This window comes from Ruditapes philippinarum, unplaced genomic scaffold (genome assembly GCF_026571515.1).
Source record: "Ruditapes philippinarum isolate M1 unplaced genomic scaffold, ASM2657151v2 ctg300_1_1_1_1, whole genome shotgun sequence".
NCBI lineage: Eukaryota > Metazoa > Mollusca > Bivalvia > Venerida > Veneridae > Ruditapes > Ruditapes philippinarum.
The window spans coordinates 119,203-135,297 of record NW_026860085.1 but is presented as its reverse complement, the minus strand read 5'-3'; the positions used below and the strand labels follow the sequence as shown (position 1 = coordinate 135,297).

The following is a 16,095-nucleotide window of genomic DNA, read 5'->3' as shown; positions in this document are numbered from 1 at the left end:
TATTTATTTAATGTGAAGCCTGAACGAGACTCAAACCTGGGACCCTCGGAATACCCTACTGCGGCTCTACTGACTAAGCTATCTGGCCGCCTACAAACTACCTCCCCTCCCATAATTAGAGAACAATTCAATTCAATACCATGACATAATCATTTTCGGAATAATTTGGGATTCGAACATAACACAACTTTGGGTCTCCTGAAGAGTTTTTCAACATCATTTTTACCCCATCTTACTACTATGTTTACCTTTTAGCCCTAATTGTTCTGGAATTTCATTCATTACACCCATTATCAGGAGATAATTTGGTTATCTGTTACTTGTCATTGTGGGAGGTCTGAAAAAATCAGTACGACAAGATTTTCAAAATAGAACATGTCCCATCCCTTACATCTAGACATAAGGTGTCTGAAATCAAGAAATAGTAGCCTTCACACATTAAGATTTGTCTGTACATCTTAGTTTTAATTGGTGGTGTACTTCAAAATCCTACCGTCTGTTGAGGCCTTTAGGTCACAGATATCTTGTGGAAACTGCAAATTTTACTATTATGCATATTTAATAACTTTTAACATATATGTTGATGTTTTTAGACCTGTTTTGTGTGGGAGAGTAGCTTTAATTGTTGCCAATATAAATGTACTAAGAGACTCAAAGACGGTAAAAACACTAACAAAAGAACAATTCATTAACAAATATATTTAATGTATGCATCATTTTGGACACCTACATTTACATACAGCATTTCATAATGATTCCAGTTTTTCTTTAATTACCTATGTTTAGTACATTTGTCACGTTAGATAGTGTTTAATAATCCACTGACATCATTACACTAGAAAATACCAATAATTGCTGTTCACATACATGTACAGGCTCAATTGGGTCTGTAATCCTTAAAAAAGATCGGATAAAATTTGTGTTTTACATTCTTATTCTTCAATCACTGCATTCAGTCTATGCATTCTTTTTAAGAACACTACCACTTATATTGCCATGTCCCAATGTTTGCATGATTCACAAACTATCTTGTCTAAATGTCTGATATTAATTGTAGATTTCTAGAATACTTAAATTCTTAATTTCCCTATATGGTGCCCCTCGTTCCATTTCGTTTCGTTCCGTTTCGCAAAGTACCAATAGCCTTAATGGTAACATTTCAATTTATCATTCAAAACAGAATCAATTTGAACCAAGTCTTTATTTACCTAAGTGTTTATGTTTGTGCTTCTGTTTATTTTCTCAGGCTTCACAATAAAAATTGTCCTAAAGTATGAGACATATAAAAGTTATTTCAGAACAAGTATACTGACTGTATAGGAGAAATGTGTTTTTGTTGGCTAGCTAGTCATATTCTAACTATCCTTCTCAACTTATTGTATACTACCTTCTTAGTATGATCATAGTTAACAAATCTATTGTTGTTAAACAAAACTGCACATTTATAATTAAGGTGCAAAAGTATATGAAAGAGATTTTTTGTTTTCCATGATTGCTTCCAATTATTTATGAGTGGAAACAGATTTATTGCAAAAGTTAATCAACACCAGGACTAAAGCACTATATGTCAGGATAACACTTTCTGAAAGACGATATCTGACTGGACAATTCATTTCAAATGTTTGGTCGTCAATCAGTGTTGTGGTATATAAAACTATTCACATGTACATCCCTCTCACAAGTCTCATCATTTTAATCCTAGTCTCTTTTTCTCCTTGTCTTTCCTCTTCACTATATCAATATTTCTCTCCTTCCAATTACTTTTTCTCAGTTTTATTGGTCTGTTCCCAACATATTTACCTGAAGATAAAAAAACAAATTTATTAAAGGAAAGATAACATTTGAATCCTCAGCTGGTTTCCTAAATAAATAAAGGATATTCAAGTTTCTTCTATAAATACAGGATTTATTTTCATCGAGTGGTAGCCACAAGTGAAATATGATCATTTTTATACCACAAGATGAAATTAAATCCCATATTACCGGGTAATAGAAAATTTGAATTTACTGTTTTATTATATACTTGTTCTCTTTTTTAACCTTATGAATAGGAAGAATTCCCTTTTAATTTTGTGTACTGGCTGAATTAAGAAGAAAGAAATCTGGCAAGACACCAATGAAAATATGGTAAATATGTTTCACTGCAGTGAAAAATAAATTTTTACAGTGAAAATACATAAAATACAAATAAGCATTTTATTTCATTAATATTTCCCAATATTTCATTTATAAGTTTATAATAAGTACATGTATTTGTAAAAAGTAAAATGAAAATGTAAAAGTAATTGGAAAAAGATCTACTATAATATATATTTTACTATAATATTATTGGCACTCATAATTCTTCTATAATCGTACTGATAAGGATTCTAACACATTTTTAAATGAGATGCAAAATGGTACCCCAATATGACAGTAAAATTTCTTATTTCTTGGGGTTTATTTTAAAATCGCCACTGCATCATGAGGTATATAATGACATGCATTCAAAATATTGTCGCATATTATTTGCATGTATATACAACTTTATATATCTAGCTTGAATTCTATAATAACTCAGTTATAACTCAAATTTTGATTTTCTGTTACCAAAATTTGTTTTTAAATATCATAAAGGTCAGTGTATGTGACTAATGTTTATCCTTCCCTTAATATCATTTATCATATCTTACCATTCATTTCTCTCATTGCACGAACATAATCTGTTGGATCTTTAAAGCTCACAAAACCATATCCTTTAGTTTTATTAGACCTTTTATCTCGAACTACCTTTGCCTTTACAAATGAGGTAAATTTACTGAAAGCCCTGGCTAGAACTTCGTCTGTTACCTCATTACCAAGATCACCACAGAATAATCGAAAATCATCTGTAAATGAAAATTAAAGAGTATAATATAGCACAACTTTTTTTTCTATGAAACATTATTTTTTCTCTAAACTTTTCTGTGATGCAGACTATATGATACTTTTAATGCTACCAACACATTTCATAGAATAATTAATAGTAATTAAATATTAGACAACAACTTGACAGATAAATGATAGAGCTAACATAGTTTAATATACATGTATTTAAGTACATGTAATTAATAGATGATTAATTTTTAAACAGTAAATTATATCAAAGTCTAAATATAATTTCGTACAGTGTAAACACAGAAACATTTTCCTTATAAAGTTCATTAATAGAACAACTATTTATCTCGTGAAAATATATAAGTTCTGAATTTATTCAACAGTAGTGGGTGACGTCAGAAAAGAAAACCTGGCCCTGCTTTGAGTATGAAATACCCTAAATATGACAAGCTAAGATGCTAGAAGATTTCATAGAATTCAGTATAATGTCTAGTTAGACTGCAACCGGACACTACTTTGGTCAATTTTACGTCATTAAATATATAAATTGTACTGCTCTCCAAAGAAGGAAGGGTATGATGTTTCGTTTTCTTTTGGGTACAGATTTTGTTGTGGTTTGGTCTGTTTCTGAAGTTTTTAATTGTAAAATGACAATTCATTTGATATTTCTAAGTAGATTTAGTTCTTATAACTAGACATGGATGGCGATTTGTCAGTCAGTCTTCATATGGACAGTGTGACAGCAAGATGACAGGGTAACATAATTCTCCCTCTAAATGGCATAATTATTGTAAATTTCCAAATGCTTGAAAGTATGGTGATCTCTAACTGTTTAAACACAGAAAACAGTTTAAGCTGTCAATTCTGTTACACTGGGTTATGATTAAACAAGTATGTATCATACACATTCTGATTCGGGCGTTACCATACTAAATGGTAGTAAATTTTGTTTGAATAAAAAAACAAATGGATTGGATGTACTTATCAGGTCAGAGTTAGGGTCAGGTAAACATATCACAATTTTTTGGGGCCTAATCGGGTAAAATATTTGGTGCATTATCAATTTCTAAATAAGTATAGATTGATTCCATTCTCTAGAGCATTTATCATTTTGAGGTGATAAAAGAGGTCCCACTCCAAGTCGCCCTGCAATAGGAGGGCCCCTGGGTGAGAAATTGCCTTAACATGCAAACTCGCCTATATTTATACAGTTGGTATAATAAACTGGCATACAAGAGAGGAAAGCTCTGAAAATAATATAAGCACATGTATAACAATATACCTGGGTCCCATTCACCAAGAGATGGATCCTCCCATGTTGTTCCTGCAGCCATACGTATAAATTTCTTCTTTTTTTCTTTCTTCTCCTTTTTATTTGACATAATTTGACTATCAATATCCATATCTGCTACATGTAGATCATCATCTGGTTCAGGTTGAGGTTTTATAGGTGGTGGCATCGTCACTGTGTATACAGATTTACTTTCCTCAGATGTTGACTTCTCTGATGTACCTATACAACGTTTATACAAGGTTAACTTTGTTTAACTTATAAATAATTGAGTGGCAGCATCGCCAAGTGGTTAACACATCAGATTAGTAATCTAAGGATTGCTGCCCGCGGGTTTTAAAACCCCAAAGGGGCCTTTTTTCCATGAGAAAGAAATTTTTAAATTGGGTTGTATGGTTGTTCGAACGATTTGAGTGCTTAAAAAGTTTGGTTCCCAACAAAAACAAAACTATTAAATGTGTAAAAATAACTTTTTCCTTTTTGTCTGGTGTTTTTTTTTTAAAAATGCAAAAATTAAAAGTATAAATTTTTCTTTGTGAAATCGTGCGTTTTGTTTAAAATAAATTTGAATTATATTAACTCTTTTTTAAAAAATTCATAATGTATTTCAAATGAAAAATTTAAAAAACCCATTTGATAAACCAGCTTTTTGAAACCTTCTTCATCCATTCTTTTTTTCTTTTTTTTTTTTCTTTTTTCCCTTTCTTCATTTTAAAAGGGGGAAAAGGAAAAATAAAATTTAGGTTTTTCATTCCTTGTCTTTGTTTTTTTATGTTCTCCTCCTTTTGAGATTTAAGTGTCGTACATTCCAGGACCAAGGGTGACCAAAGTTGGGCGAGGTCCTGGCATACAAATCCTGGTCTTTCATTCCATAGGAGGAGGACCTCTCATAGGTCCTGGCCCAGGTCCCAGCCCATATGCCCTGGACCCATTGGGCGGCCCGTGATGATATCCGGGACCAGGTCCCATTGGACCCGGTCCATAGGGCCTCCAATGGAGGTCGTGCATGTGGTGGTGGGGGTCTCATTCTTGGTGGTCCTGCCATAGGAGGTCTGTTGGGTGGGGGAGGAGGGGCTCTGTGCCGTACTGTGGCGGCATGAAGGATGGTGTGGAAGTCATTGCAGGTGGAGGGTGGTGGTGGGGGCTGTAAGATCGGGAAATTAGATCTAAAGCTGGCTTCTTTGCTGGTGGTTCATGACGGCCAACTGTAAATAGATGATTAGTACATGAAATAGTTATATTACAGAAATTTGTTAAGAGAAAAGAAGAAAAAAAAGAGGAATTTTTGTTTCATTTAAGTAATATCCTTTGCCACCAAAATAAGTTTTTCCCCAAAAGAAATTTTTTCTATTATTAGTTTTGCCTTTTAAAAACTAAAAATAAAATGAAATTAATAACCTGTAGTACTTAACTTGTAATGTAATTTTCATTTTCCCCAAAAAAAACTTTCTGTTTCAGCTGATAACAGTGCAAAAAGTCTGCTATTTTGCGTATTTTTCTTTATTATTTTTAACCCACCTATACTGTATTTGCCCCCCCTTCAGCATAAACCCCGTCATCTTTTCATCGTCGTACTCTCCCTGATGTTGTGTTTTTTTGTTCATAGTTTTCTGTACTTGTCTTGAGCCCCCAGTTGCTCGGTCCCCGGTCAGAAAAATTGTCAATTTTAAATCCCTGTGTGCGTAAAATATGGTTTTAGCTATAGAAATATCTATCCTGATTTACTAAAATTTAAAACCCCCTTTAAATATCTATAGGTAAATGGTGGAATTTATGCACAAAACAAGCACATATGTGGATAAATGGTAACACTGTGGGTCAAACTTTTCACCATGACAACTAGAACAAACTTGAATCAAACTTTAATCTATGATAATATTGAGTATTACCAGTAGCTGAGAAAATTTACATTAAACCTTTGTGTAAAAGATAATAGTGCTTCCATGCATAATATACAACAGAATGAATTTTAATGAGTAACACAAAATTCAGGAAGAAATAGTTGAGCTGTAAGTCAAATCTATTACTTACTTCTTGTTGTTTTCTCTGCCTCTCTTCTATTGACATTCCAGATTGAGCTCGAAGCATTTTCAACTGTGCCGACACCTGGTGGTATGTATTAGAGCCAATTACAACACGTGGGAGGTCACTCGCAGATGGTTCAGATAATATCTCTTGCTCAAATCTGAAAGAAGTATAAAAAAAACCCCATTAAATTGATATAATTATGATACAAAACATGACAGTTTTTCATACTAAATCATGACTTCTTGTTGGTACCGAATAACTAAATTTTTTCAAAAGTACAGTCATCTAAGCCTGTAACAATTTTGAATGTCTGAATCATATCCCCTCTTAATATACCATGAGTTAGACTTGGCAGTTTAAACGGTCAATGTATGAACTAGATATTTCAATGATGGAACTAGTTTTGTTGCTCTTTGTTGAAGTTTTTTTTGACTTGATATATCTTTGATTAAGTATTGATTCCACACAACATTTCTAAATTCAACATGCAGACGAATCAATGCTGTATACAATTTAATAAAGGTATACTCATCTAAATACTCAAATGACCTGATAATGAGACCTAGGATACAGTTTGACTTGTTAATCTTTGTAGAAATATGCTTGCTAAATTCAGGATTTTTAAAAAAAATAACTCCTAGATCACATTCCTCTTGAGTATCTGATAGAGGTTTGTTGTTCATTATATTTGTGCCAAGTTTGATCAGTATGAAAACATTTTTTTATAGTTTCATAGCAATTTGAACTTGTAACAGGAGGCTTTTCAATGAAAACAGCCATTTTTCACAAAATGCTCAAAAATGCAAGATAATATAGGGGGTAAAATCTGGGTTACGGGAACTTTTATAGCGATCTCGACGAGCTGGCACGAAGGGCCTGCTCGCAAAGCGAGCTTTATGGTAACGCGAGTACCTGCTAGGTGATGGTTTTGAAAACTTTCGTCCAAAGTATCGAATTGACACATCGCAACTATCGAATTACAAGATAACGATAAAAGCCAGGGCCTTTTTTCACAGGTTGGGGAAGCAGCCCAGCCCTTAATTTTGGGGAAAAATTACATGGTATATTTGCAAAAGGGGAAGAAAAAACTTGATGTAAATTCAATTTTTGGGGAAAACTGCATGATTTTAAAGAAATTTTCTTTGGGGAAGCAGCCCTATACCGGCCCCTGTTATAGAAGGTAAAAAGGCCCTGAAAGCTGATGTACTCTGATTGAAAACGCAGTGATTTTTCTCACTTAATTGGGAAGAGGCCTGAGCCTCTTGATTTTGGGAAAAATTATCGCTAAAATTGCTGATTTGGGAAGTAAAAAAGCTGGTTTAAGTTCAGATTTTTGGGAAAACTGCATGATTTTAAAGAAAATTTCAATTGGGAAGAGGCCTTTTTTCGGAGTCTGTTATATAAGTAGAAAAATCACTGAAACGGAAGCGTAGACTGGTGTCCTGCGCACTTATATGGGAACCATAATAGAAAGGAGGAACCAGAATAAATGGAAGCAGTGTATAAAATACCGATTGACAAATAAAAATGAACGATTATTTTAAACTATTTCATGGTAAAAGAAAATCGAGCTCCCTTTGAGGCTTTGCCTTTTTCATATTAAAAAGATGTGTACTGTATGGTTATGTTTGGATAAGTCAAAATACTGGAGAATTTATTATATTTTTTAATAAACCTATACTGGCATGCGAGCAGTTCCCGTACAGAAGCAGTACCCGTATTTTTCATTTAAACGCTTGATTTTTACTTGCATTCTTCAAAAATTCATTTCAAATCAAGCAGATACATAAACGAGACAAAATCTAATTGTCAGTTCGGCAGTACGTATATAAAGTCTCATTTTAAATCACTTTCACCTGTGCGTCGTCAAAACGTGACCTTGTTTTCTCTGGGGGATTCCGTCCTTGCGCGCATGCGCAAAAATACTTACACGTGAGGCTTGTTAAAGGGTTTTCCACTAATACCACCTGTTTACAAATAAGTAGGCAATGAGATGAAAAATTGTTTAATTATCAGAATGTTGACCAATATTACTATAAATAATAATTTTATGGCTTTGATGCGTAAAATATCATGCATACAAGCATGTTACTGCATATGAATGCGTTGGGGTAACGGTACCGGGTAATAGATACCCGCGTTTAGTCTACGCTCTATTTCCTGAATTACATCTATTTATCTCTTAGAGAATGGTCTGTTCAACAATTGTAAATGAAAAATAGGTCCGATATAATAAAATCTTATAATTATCATGGGTTAGATTTTATGTATGGGAACTACTTCTCTTCATACAAAATAATGGATAATTTCGGTACCCCATATGAGGCCTCATAAGTAAGGGTTATTCTATGTTTAGAACATGATGGAATTTCCATGATTTGTGTGACGAGCCGAATATTGATGTGTAACATTCAATTATTGGTGAGTGAGCGTAATAAAAAATAATGATTAAGTAACAATGATTTTTGTACGGGAACTGCTCGCATGCCAGTAGCGTGCAGTTTGGTACAAAATCCATACATGTACGTCCATGAGATGTAGTGTCTGACTACTACTTTCACCTGTAGTTATAACCATTTTTACAATTTAGTGTTGTTCTAGTTCAAATCTAAGTCCAGTAGGCTTACAAAAAACCTATTTAAAAGGGGCGATTAAATAGTGGTGAGCTTGAGGACGAGATGACCATGGGACGAGCTAACCTGACATCAAATTTTATTAGTTTGTTTCAAGTTATAACAAATATTAATACCTGTCCATCTCCGCCTCCATTTCTATCAATCGTTGCTGACTTATGTGTGACATTTTGTTTGTTGTCTTACGTTTACGTTTTCATAAAATTGAGAAAAATATTAAAGTTTTATCAGTGTTGACAAACGCTTTCTTAATAAACTAGCACTCAATAACCGAAAAGGTCCTTTCTGCGGAAAAGGCAAATGTACATGCTGAAAATAGTCTGTCAAAATGAAAAGGGCCTATACAGTACAGTATAAATTTATGGCAGTTTAATGAATACACTACTGTTACTTATACTATACAAAAGTGAAACGTTCGACTTTTTTTTATCATTTTGGACCTTGTTTGTTGAATTAACTAGAAAACCCCCCCAAAAAAACAAAAAAAAACCATGTCAATTATCTATGCTACATTTTTGATATTTCACAGCCCTAAGATCAAGTTGTACATGTACATGTACTTAATATCACAGACATAGAAAACATTTATCTACATTTCTGTAAATATCTAGAATTGACCCAAGTTAAAAAATTTAAAGAGAGTTTTAAAGGAATAAAATTCTCTCAACTCAGGGATCATAGGTTCGAGCCCCACGTACGACTATGTTTGAAGTATTTTCGTTTACTACAAGCTTTTAAAAATTAATTACCGATTATTTGGAAGGATTACTTTTTTGTCTCAGATAGGTAAATTTTAGACAGTTTTTATTTAGTTATTTTCATTAATTTTTCTGATTTGGTTTTTCCATTATTATTTTTTTTTCTTTTTCTAGTAGGACTTATATTTCGGTTTTAATTAGTTATACAGTATATCTTCATCTACATCTACATGTTACTCCCGAACAATCAATTCTGACTATGACTGGGTGGCGCTTGTCAGGAAAAATGTGTTAAAAGTATTAGGTGCATACTAAAAGATAAAGATCACAGATAAAAAAAAGTGCAGGATGAAAGAAAGAGTGCAAGATTAAAAACATACTGGGGTGGGGACTAGAAGGTGACTGTCGCCAACCTATCCTTGAAGGCATCTAGGCTGGAACTGAATTTGACCTGATATGGAAGGCTATTCCAATACCTGAGAGTTCTAGGGAAGTAGGAATTTAGATGCTATTGGGTACGGGACTGGGGGATCTGGGGAGGGAAGGCCACCCAAGTTCATTTAGCATTTGGGTTACACTACTGTCGAAATTATTACAGACATATCTAGCCGCAGCTCGTTGGACACTTTCAATCTTATGACTTAAATGTTTCTGCCAGGGGTACCATATGGTGGAACAGTATTCTAATTGTGGTCGGACATAAGTAACATAGGCTGATGTTTTGAGTTGCCTGTTTTGGGTTTTGACGTTTCTCTGGATGAATCTTAGAGAATTTTTGGCCTTGGAGGTTAATATGCTGTGTCCAGTTAAGGTCTTTAGAGAAAGTTACTCCAAGGTACTTTGCATATTCTGCTGATTTGAGAGTTTTATTATGAAGGGTGTATGGAAAGATGGTGGGGTTCTTTTTACGGGTGATCCTCAGCACCTCACACTTGTCTGGGTTGAACTCCATAGCCCAGTCCCGTTCCCAAACTTCAAGTTTATGTAGGTTGTCCTGTAGTCTGTCAGCGTCAGTCTGTCCTATATAAATAGACTAGCTATAGTGTCATCCGCAAATAACCTGGTTTGGCTTTTGACAGTTTCTGGCAAATCATTGATATATGCCAGGAACAGACAGGGTCCTAGGACTGAACCCTGAGGGACACCGGATAAGACTGGTAGCTGGTCGGAGATTTGACCTTCCACCGCAACCCTTTGGCTACGGTGGCGAAGAAATGACCTGACCCAGATGGATACCTGTTCGTTAACACCCATTCTGTTAAGCTTATGGATTAATTTGTGATGGTCGACTTTGTCGAAGGCCTTTGAAAAATCCATCACAATCACGTCCGTCTGTTGTCCACTGTCTATGTTGTCAAATACTTCTTGGGAGAAACTCAGCAGTTGAGTTTCGCAGCTACGTTTTGACCGAAATCCATGTTGATAGGGACTGAGGATACTGTACTTGTCAAAATAGGTCACCAAGTTGGAGACTATAATATGTTCCATTAATTAAGAGGAGATACAAGTAAGGGATATTGGTCTGTAATTGCTGGCTTTTGGACCATTTGGCAAAAGTTACCACTGAAGAACGCCGAAAACGACAAAGTTGAAAATGTTGCAGGCTCCTTTTGATTGAACAGTAGTGGTATTTGAAAGCTACCTCCACGCCCCTCCCAAGCAGAACCTTACGCATAATTCAACATTTAAACATGAAAAAGATGGCAATTCGACTTTACACGCATCCGCAGATGTGTTCATACGCTGTTATCATAGAACTATTAATGTAACACATTAGTGCTATTCCATGGCAATCGCATGTGGTTCCAAAATAAAGGTATATTTACCCTTAACGGGAAAAAAGAACAATGCGCGGAACTAAATAAAATGGAATTTAGAAAGGGGATCAGAGGTTATAAAGCCTGCATATCACAGATAAGACGTCAAATAACAAATTTTAAAAGCAGGCACTACAACCTAAGGGTAATTATACAGTATTTAAGTAGAAATACTGGAACCATCCAAGTCGAAAAAAAGTCAAATAGAAAGAACTATAATATCACAAACATGTTCTCACAACGTACAATAATGTCGTGCTTAAGGGTATTCGAGGATCGAACATTGAGTCTTCTATAGAAAATGATGTTTGTCTCCAATATGTAGGGTCCTTCCTTAGCAACTTAGGCCTTTACTGAGATCACCATCCCCTTTCCGAAGCCTCAACATCAATTCCGAAATATCAAAATCATTTTCCAAACACCAAACATGTTCAGCCAGTAAAGTACATTAAAATGCGTGAATTAAAAAACAACAACGAACAACTGTCCTTTACATAAATTGCAGGTCAATGGATGATAAAGTCTCAGAAATGAAGCAGATGGTTGACCAGGTAAAGCCTGATTTTATTTGCTTTTAAATACTGGCTAAATCCCGACATCCATACTGCTGAAATTTTCCCAGATAGATAAGCTTACACGGTCTATTGGGATGCAGATGAATTCCAAGTTTAACAAATTTCTCAGCAATCAAGCTTACAGACATACAGTTCTCGTACTGTAAAAATACAGACTGCAACTTTGATTGCATGTACTCCATAGACTGTGACTCTCAATAAAGGCTCCATGAACAGACTAAATCAAACCGAGGCTGCAAACATTTTAATATTGCTGCCTTGGGCGTTCGTTAAGGAATTAATTATCTCCATTGCACATACCGACTCAAACTACAAAACATAAACAGAATCTAACCTGGATCGCCAACCATATATAGAGAGGAACATATTGTTTGCCAATAGTATGCAGAAAATGTAGATCCTAAAAACATCCGAATATAATATCGCCCAGTTAAATTCAATTAAGATTTCCGGCCTTTAAAGATAAACAGGTCATTATTGTGTTTGTGGCATTTTTTGCTGAGTGCTTCCATTATTCCTAATTGAATAATGTATATTTTTTCCTAGTATTATGACAATGACAATTTTTTTTTGCTTCTTGGCCTCCAGCCCATACCAAAATATAACACGCAGTACATTTACAGAACATAGTAAGAGCATAACAATTAATTTTAAACATTTATATACAACAAATTAATGTCAATATCGTTATATAAAGATATATTGTTACAACAGTTATCATGTTATAGATTTTACAGATATTGCTTTTTTTTCATTCGCATAATACAAAATACAGCAACACATTATATACCGAACATCACTTATTCCGCGTCATCACTTATTTCACGATACTGGCATATTTTCATGTGACCAGTGCTAAAATTGGCCAGAATCGACATATTTTATTCACCTAAACAACTAAGTTTTGTGCAAAATATTTTAAATCTCTAGATTTTAACGTAGAACAGAACAACATTTTACAAACTTCTGCATAAAGCAACAATAGTCCTTTAAGTTTGTGCATACGTCTGAAACAATCATCATTTTCCTAAATGTACTTGTTTGTTGAAAAAATGAAAATTGAATTACAAAGTTAATATAGTTTTGATATTTAAAATCAAGCAAAATAATATATAGAAATTTTGACTGAAACAGGAAAAAAACTGAAATAAAACACCATTACCGCGATTTAAATGATGACATACAGTTTTTAAAATGGCCGACATATGGTCTACGTCTGGCCCATTTAAACTGATTTTGACTGAATATATTGTGTTGTGTCATACAGCAGAAGATACCCATATGTTACAGCTTATAACAATTTTTTACCATAAGTTTCATGTGTTGTTTTCCTTCTTGTTTCAAAAAAGCGTTAAGTACCGTGAACTAAGAGGAGCACAGTATATAAGATTTTCATTAACTAAAAAAATTAAAAATGTTACAAAACAACTTTTCACCAAAATTAGGTAAAACACTACATGTTAACATGGAAAAAACTAGATTTTGGGTAATTCCAAAGTTTTTCATCATTTTTTGTTAACCCTTTACCTCATATATACGCGAAACAACACACTTTCGACACCCCCCCCCCCTCTTTTAGGCCTCAAATAGTGAAAAAATGTCCTATTTGGGCCCCAAACACATGTTTTCGGTTGAGAAATGTTGCTTAAAAAAGTGAGCACTTTTTCGGCGCCACCCCCATTCAAAAGATACATCAGGGGGTTGCCAGAAGGGGGATGTGCCCCTTCTGTTTGGGGGGTTTGAAGGGGGGCGGTAGTCCCTCTCATCGCCAAGAAAATTTTTGACTTGTGAGAGGCTAAAAATGACCCCAGGCCGATCATAAGGTAACGTGTAACCAACACTGAAAAGCCTTTCACTCTATCTCAATCCCTTGAGAAGTTGTAGCACTGATTTTTGGCAATGTTGAGACGTCCCCTCGTTGCCATGGTAACAGGGAATTTAAGACTGAGCATGTCGTTACAAGGGCAATGGTGCAGTCAACATTTGTGCCAAGTTCGATTAGTATTGAAGCATTTTTCATAGTTTCATAGCAGTTTGAACTTGTAACAGGAGGCTTTTCAATGAAAACGGCCATTTTTTTTACAATATGCTCATGAGGGAAATGGTTAATTTGCTGACATAATTATGTTAAATTTATTCAAATTTGGTTGTATGTAATATTTCGTTGGAAGGTGATTATTGCGTAAATCATCATTACAGTCACATATAATAAGAAATGATATTGATCTTTAACATTATTTTAATCACACTTTGCAAAATCGTTCACTTCTTGGGGTATGTGTATATTTTCCCGTTTCTACTTCATAATGTAGACTGCCAATTCTAAAGTTTGTGTATATGTATCGAATTTTTTTTCATATCCAAAACATTTAAAACATAATATTCAAACAATGCTCAAAAGAAAAACCATTTTTAAACAATTTGTTCTTTTCTTAATTAGAATTATCGTCAACTTTCATATCCCACACGATGGTCCTTGTTAAGGGGTCGTGTGAGGGTTGCGTGCATTTAACGCCGCCTTTCCTTGTCGATCTTGTTTATCATTTTTTTATATCTTTCACTCTTTTTACAAACACATTAGAAAAACATTACCATTTTGTACAACTTGGTTAAGCCACACGTAGCCAAATCCGTATCTTTCTAAACAGTTTTTCACTGATGAAATCGAATTGAAATAACCATTTGAGACAACATTTAGCATCATTATTGTTATTTTTTACAATTCTTTTGTAAGGCATCTTTAAGATTTTCAACCAATACCTTGATTATATATATCATGTCAATGACCCACCATTCTTGAAAACATCAATTTTCGTTTTTGCTTCGTTCACCTTTACCTTTTAATCGTTACAAAATTTTGATAAAAAGTTTACTAGTAATTGTTTTTGTAGACATCATAAGCAAACATTAACATGTATAAATGAAGTTTGTGCCTTGTACATTACTTTCAGACATTAATCGTTCAAGTTCATCAATAAAAAAAAAACAGAACAAAATCGGACTTGCAAAACAGCCCTGTTTTAAGCCCACAGTACTGTTCTTATAATCAGATCTTGGGCCATTACAACGAATACACGTCTTAACACCTTCATACATACTCTAAAGTTATCTAAATAAATTTCCATTGATACCTTTCTGTTTTAATATAGCAGATAAAAGTTGTCTATTGATAGTGTCAAAGCACATTTGGAATTTGACAAACGCAACATGCAATATTCGTCTTTTGTTTTTTTAACATACATGATCAATGATTGATCCGCATATAAATGTGTTATCTAATGTTGGGCATTCAGCCTTATAAACTGACTGGCTTAAACATTTGTGCAAAGAAATTGAGTATGTTTGCAAGGATACAACAATATATTTTGCTTATCACATTCTTAAAGATATGATGCTCAATTTCAGATCTGGTTCTTTAACAGTTGTATCTATTGGAATGGGTTCAACATTATTATCATCAGCAGTACACGGATTCATTCCAAAGACCCTCAAAATATTGTATCCGTTGTATAGTATATTATTAGTAACGTACCTTTTACGATTTGTTAAGCGTTTTAATTCGACCAACAGGATTTTGAATTATTTATGTTCTTTCACAATTTACTGAGCTCGTTTCTTAAAAACTGTTTACTTTTTGAATCACACAACATTGTAAAATGTCTTTTGCTTAAGGTTTTCTTCAGATCTATGTTGACGATATATAGCTTCGTAAATGTTTATATTTCTGCCTTTTCAATATTAAGCAATTTTTAGCAAACTAACTCTGGGTATTCGTTTAGAATTTCTTTTCAATGGTCGTTTAAATTCTGCTCCTATTTCGTAAAATATGCTAATTTGAAACACATTCATTTATGTCGATATTCATATTATAAATTTTAAACATAATATCAAATAAGGTTTTGTTTGTAAAATATTTCCTAACCTTTTCTTAAAACAAACCCTTACTTTTGTTGTTTAATACATTCACTGACTCCACACATCGAGAAGAATCTTCTTTCCTTTCAAACGTTTCAACATGCACGAATATTAAAGTATGACGATTCCGTTCTTTCTTCTACGCTGAAAATCTTAATCATATAGACTATATCTTTATCAACCAAAACAATAATCAATAACACTACCACCTTGTGTTGATGGAAAAGTAAAATGCCCGATATTTTTGTCATTTCCGATTCTACCATTCATTATATATTCGGT

At 33.9% G+C, this 16,095-nt stretch overlaps 1 protein-coding gene across 1 annotated transcript; it reads right to left on the bottom strand.

Annotated features, from left to right (window-relative positions):
• Positions 1–684: 684 nt before the first annotated feature.
• Positions 685–9,083, bottom strand: LOC132758828 (RNA-binding protein 42-like). The gene is made up of 6 exons (XM_060750531.1): positions 8,925–9,083; positions 6,179–6,332; positions 4,973–5,291; positions 4,139–4,369; positions 2,673–2,867; positions 685–1,800 (listed from the first exon to the last, which is right to left on the bottom strand). Exons 1-6 carry the CDS (start codon positions 8,975–8,977, stop codon positions 1,688–1,690), a joined length of 1,065 nt encoding a protein of 354 aa, XP_060606514.1. The 5' UTR covers positions 8,978–9,083; the 3' UTR covers positions 685–1,687.
• Between the last annotated feature and the right edge of the window lie 7,012 nt (positions 9,084–16,095).

Excerpts from the sequence above, each read along its gene's own strand:
- LOC132758828 (XM_060750531.1), bottom strand. The coding sequence starts at position 8,977 with ATGTCACACATAAGTCAGCAACGATTGATAGAAATGGAGGCGGAGATG. Across the intron at positions 5,292-6,178 it reads GGCAGAGAAAACAACAAGAA|CCCCCACCACCACCCTCCAC; the intron begins GTAAGTAATAGA and ends CCGATCTTACAG. Across the intron at positions 1,801-2,672 it reads TGCAATGAGAGAAATGAATG|GTAAATATGTTGGGAACAGA; the intron begins GTAAGATATGAT and ends TTTTATCTTCAG.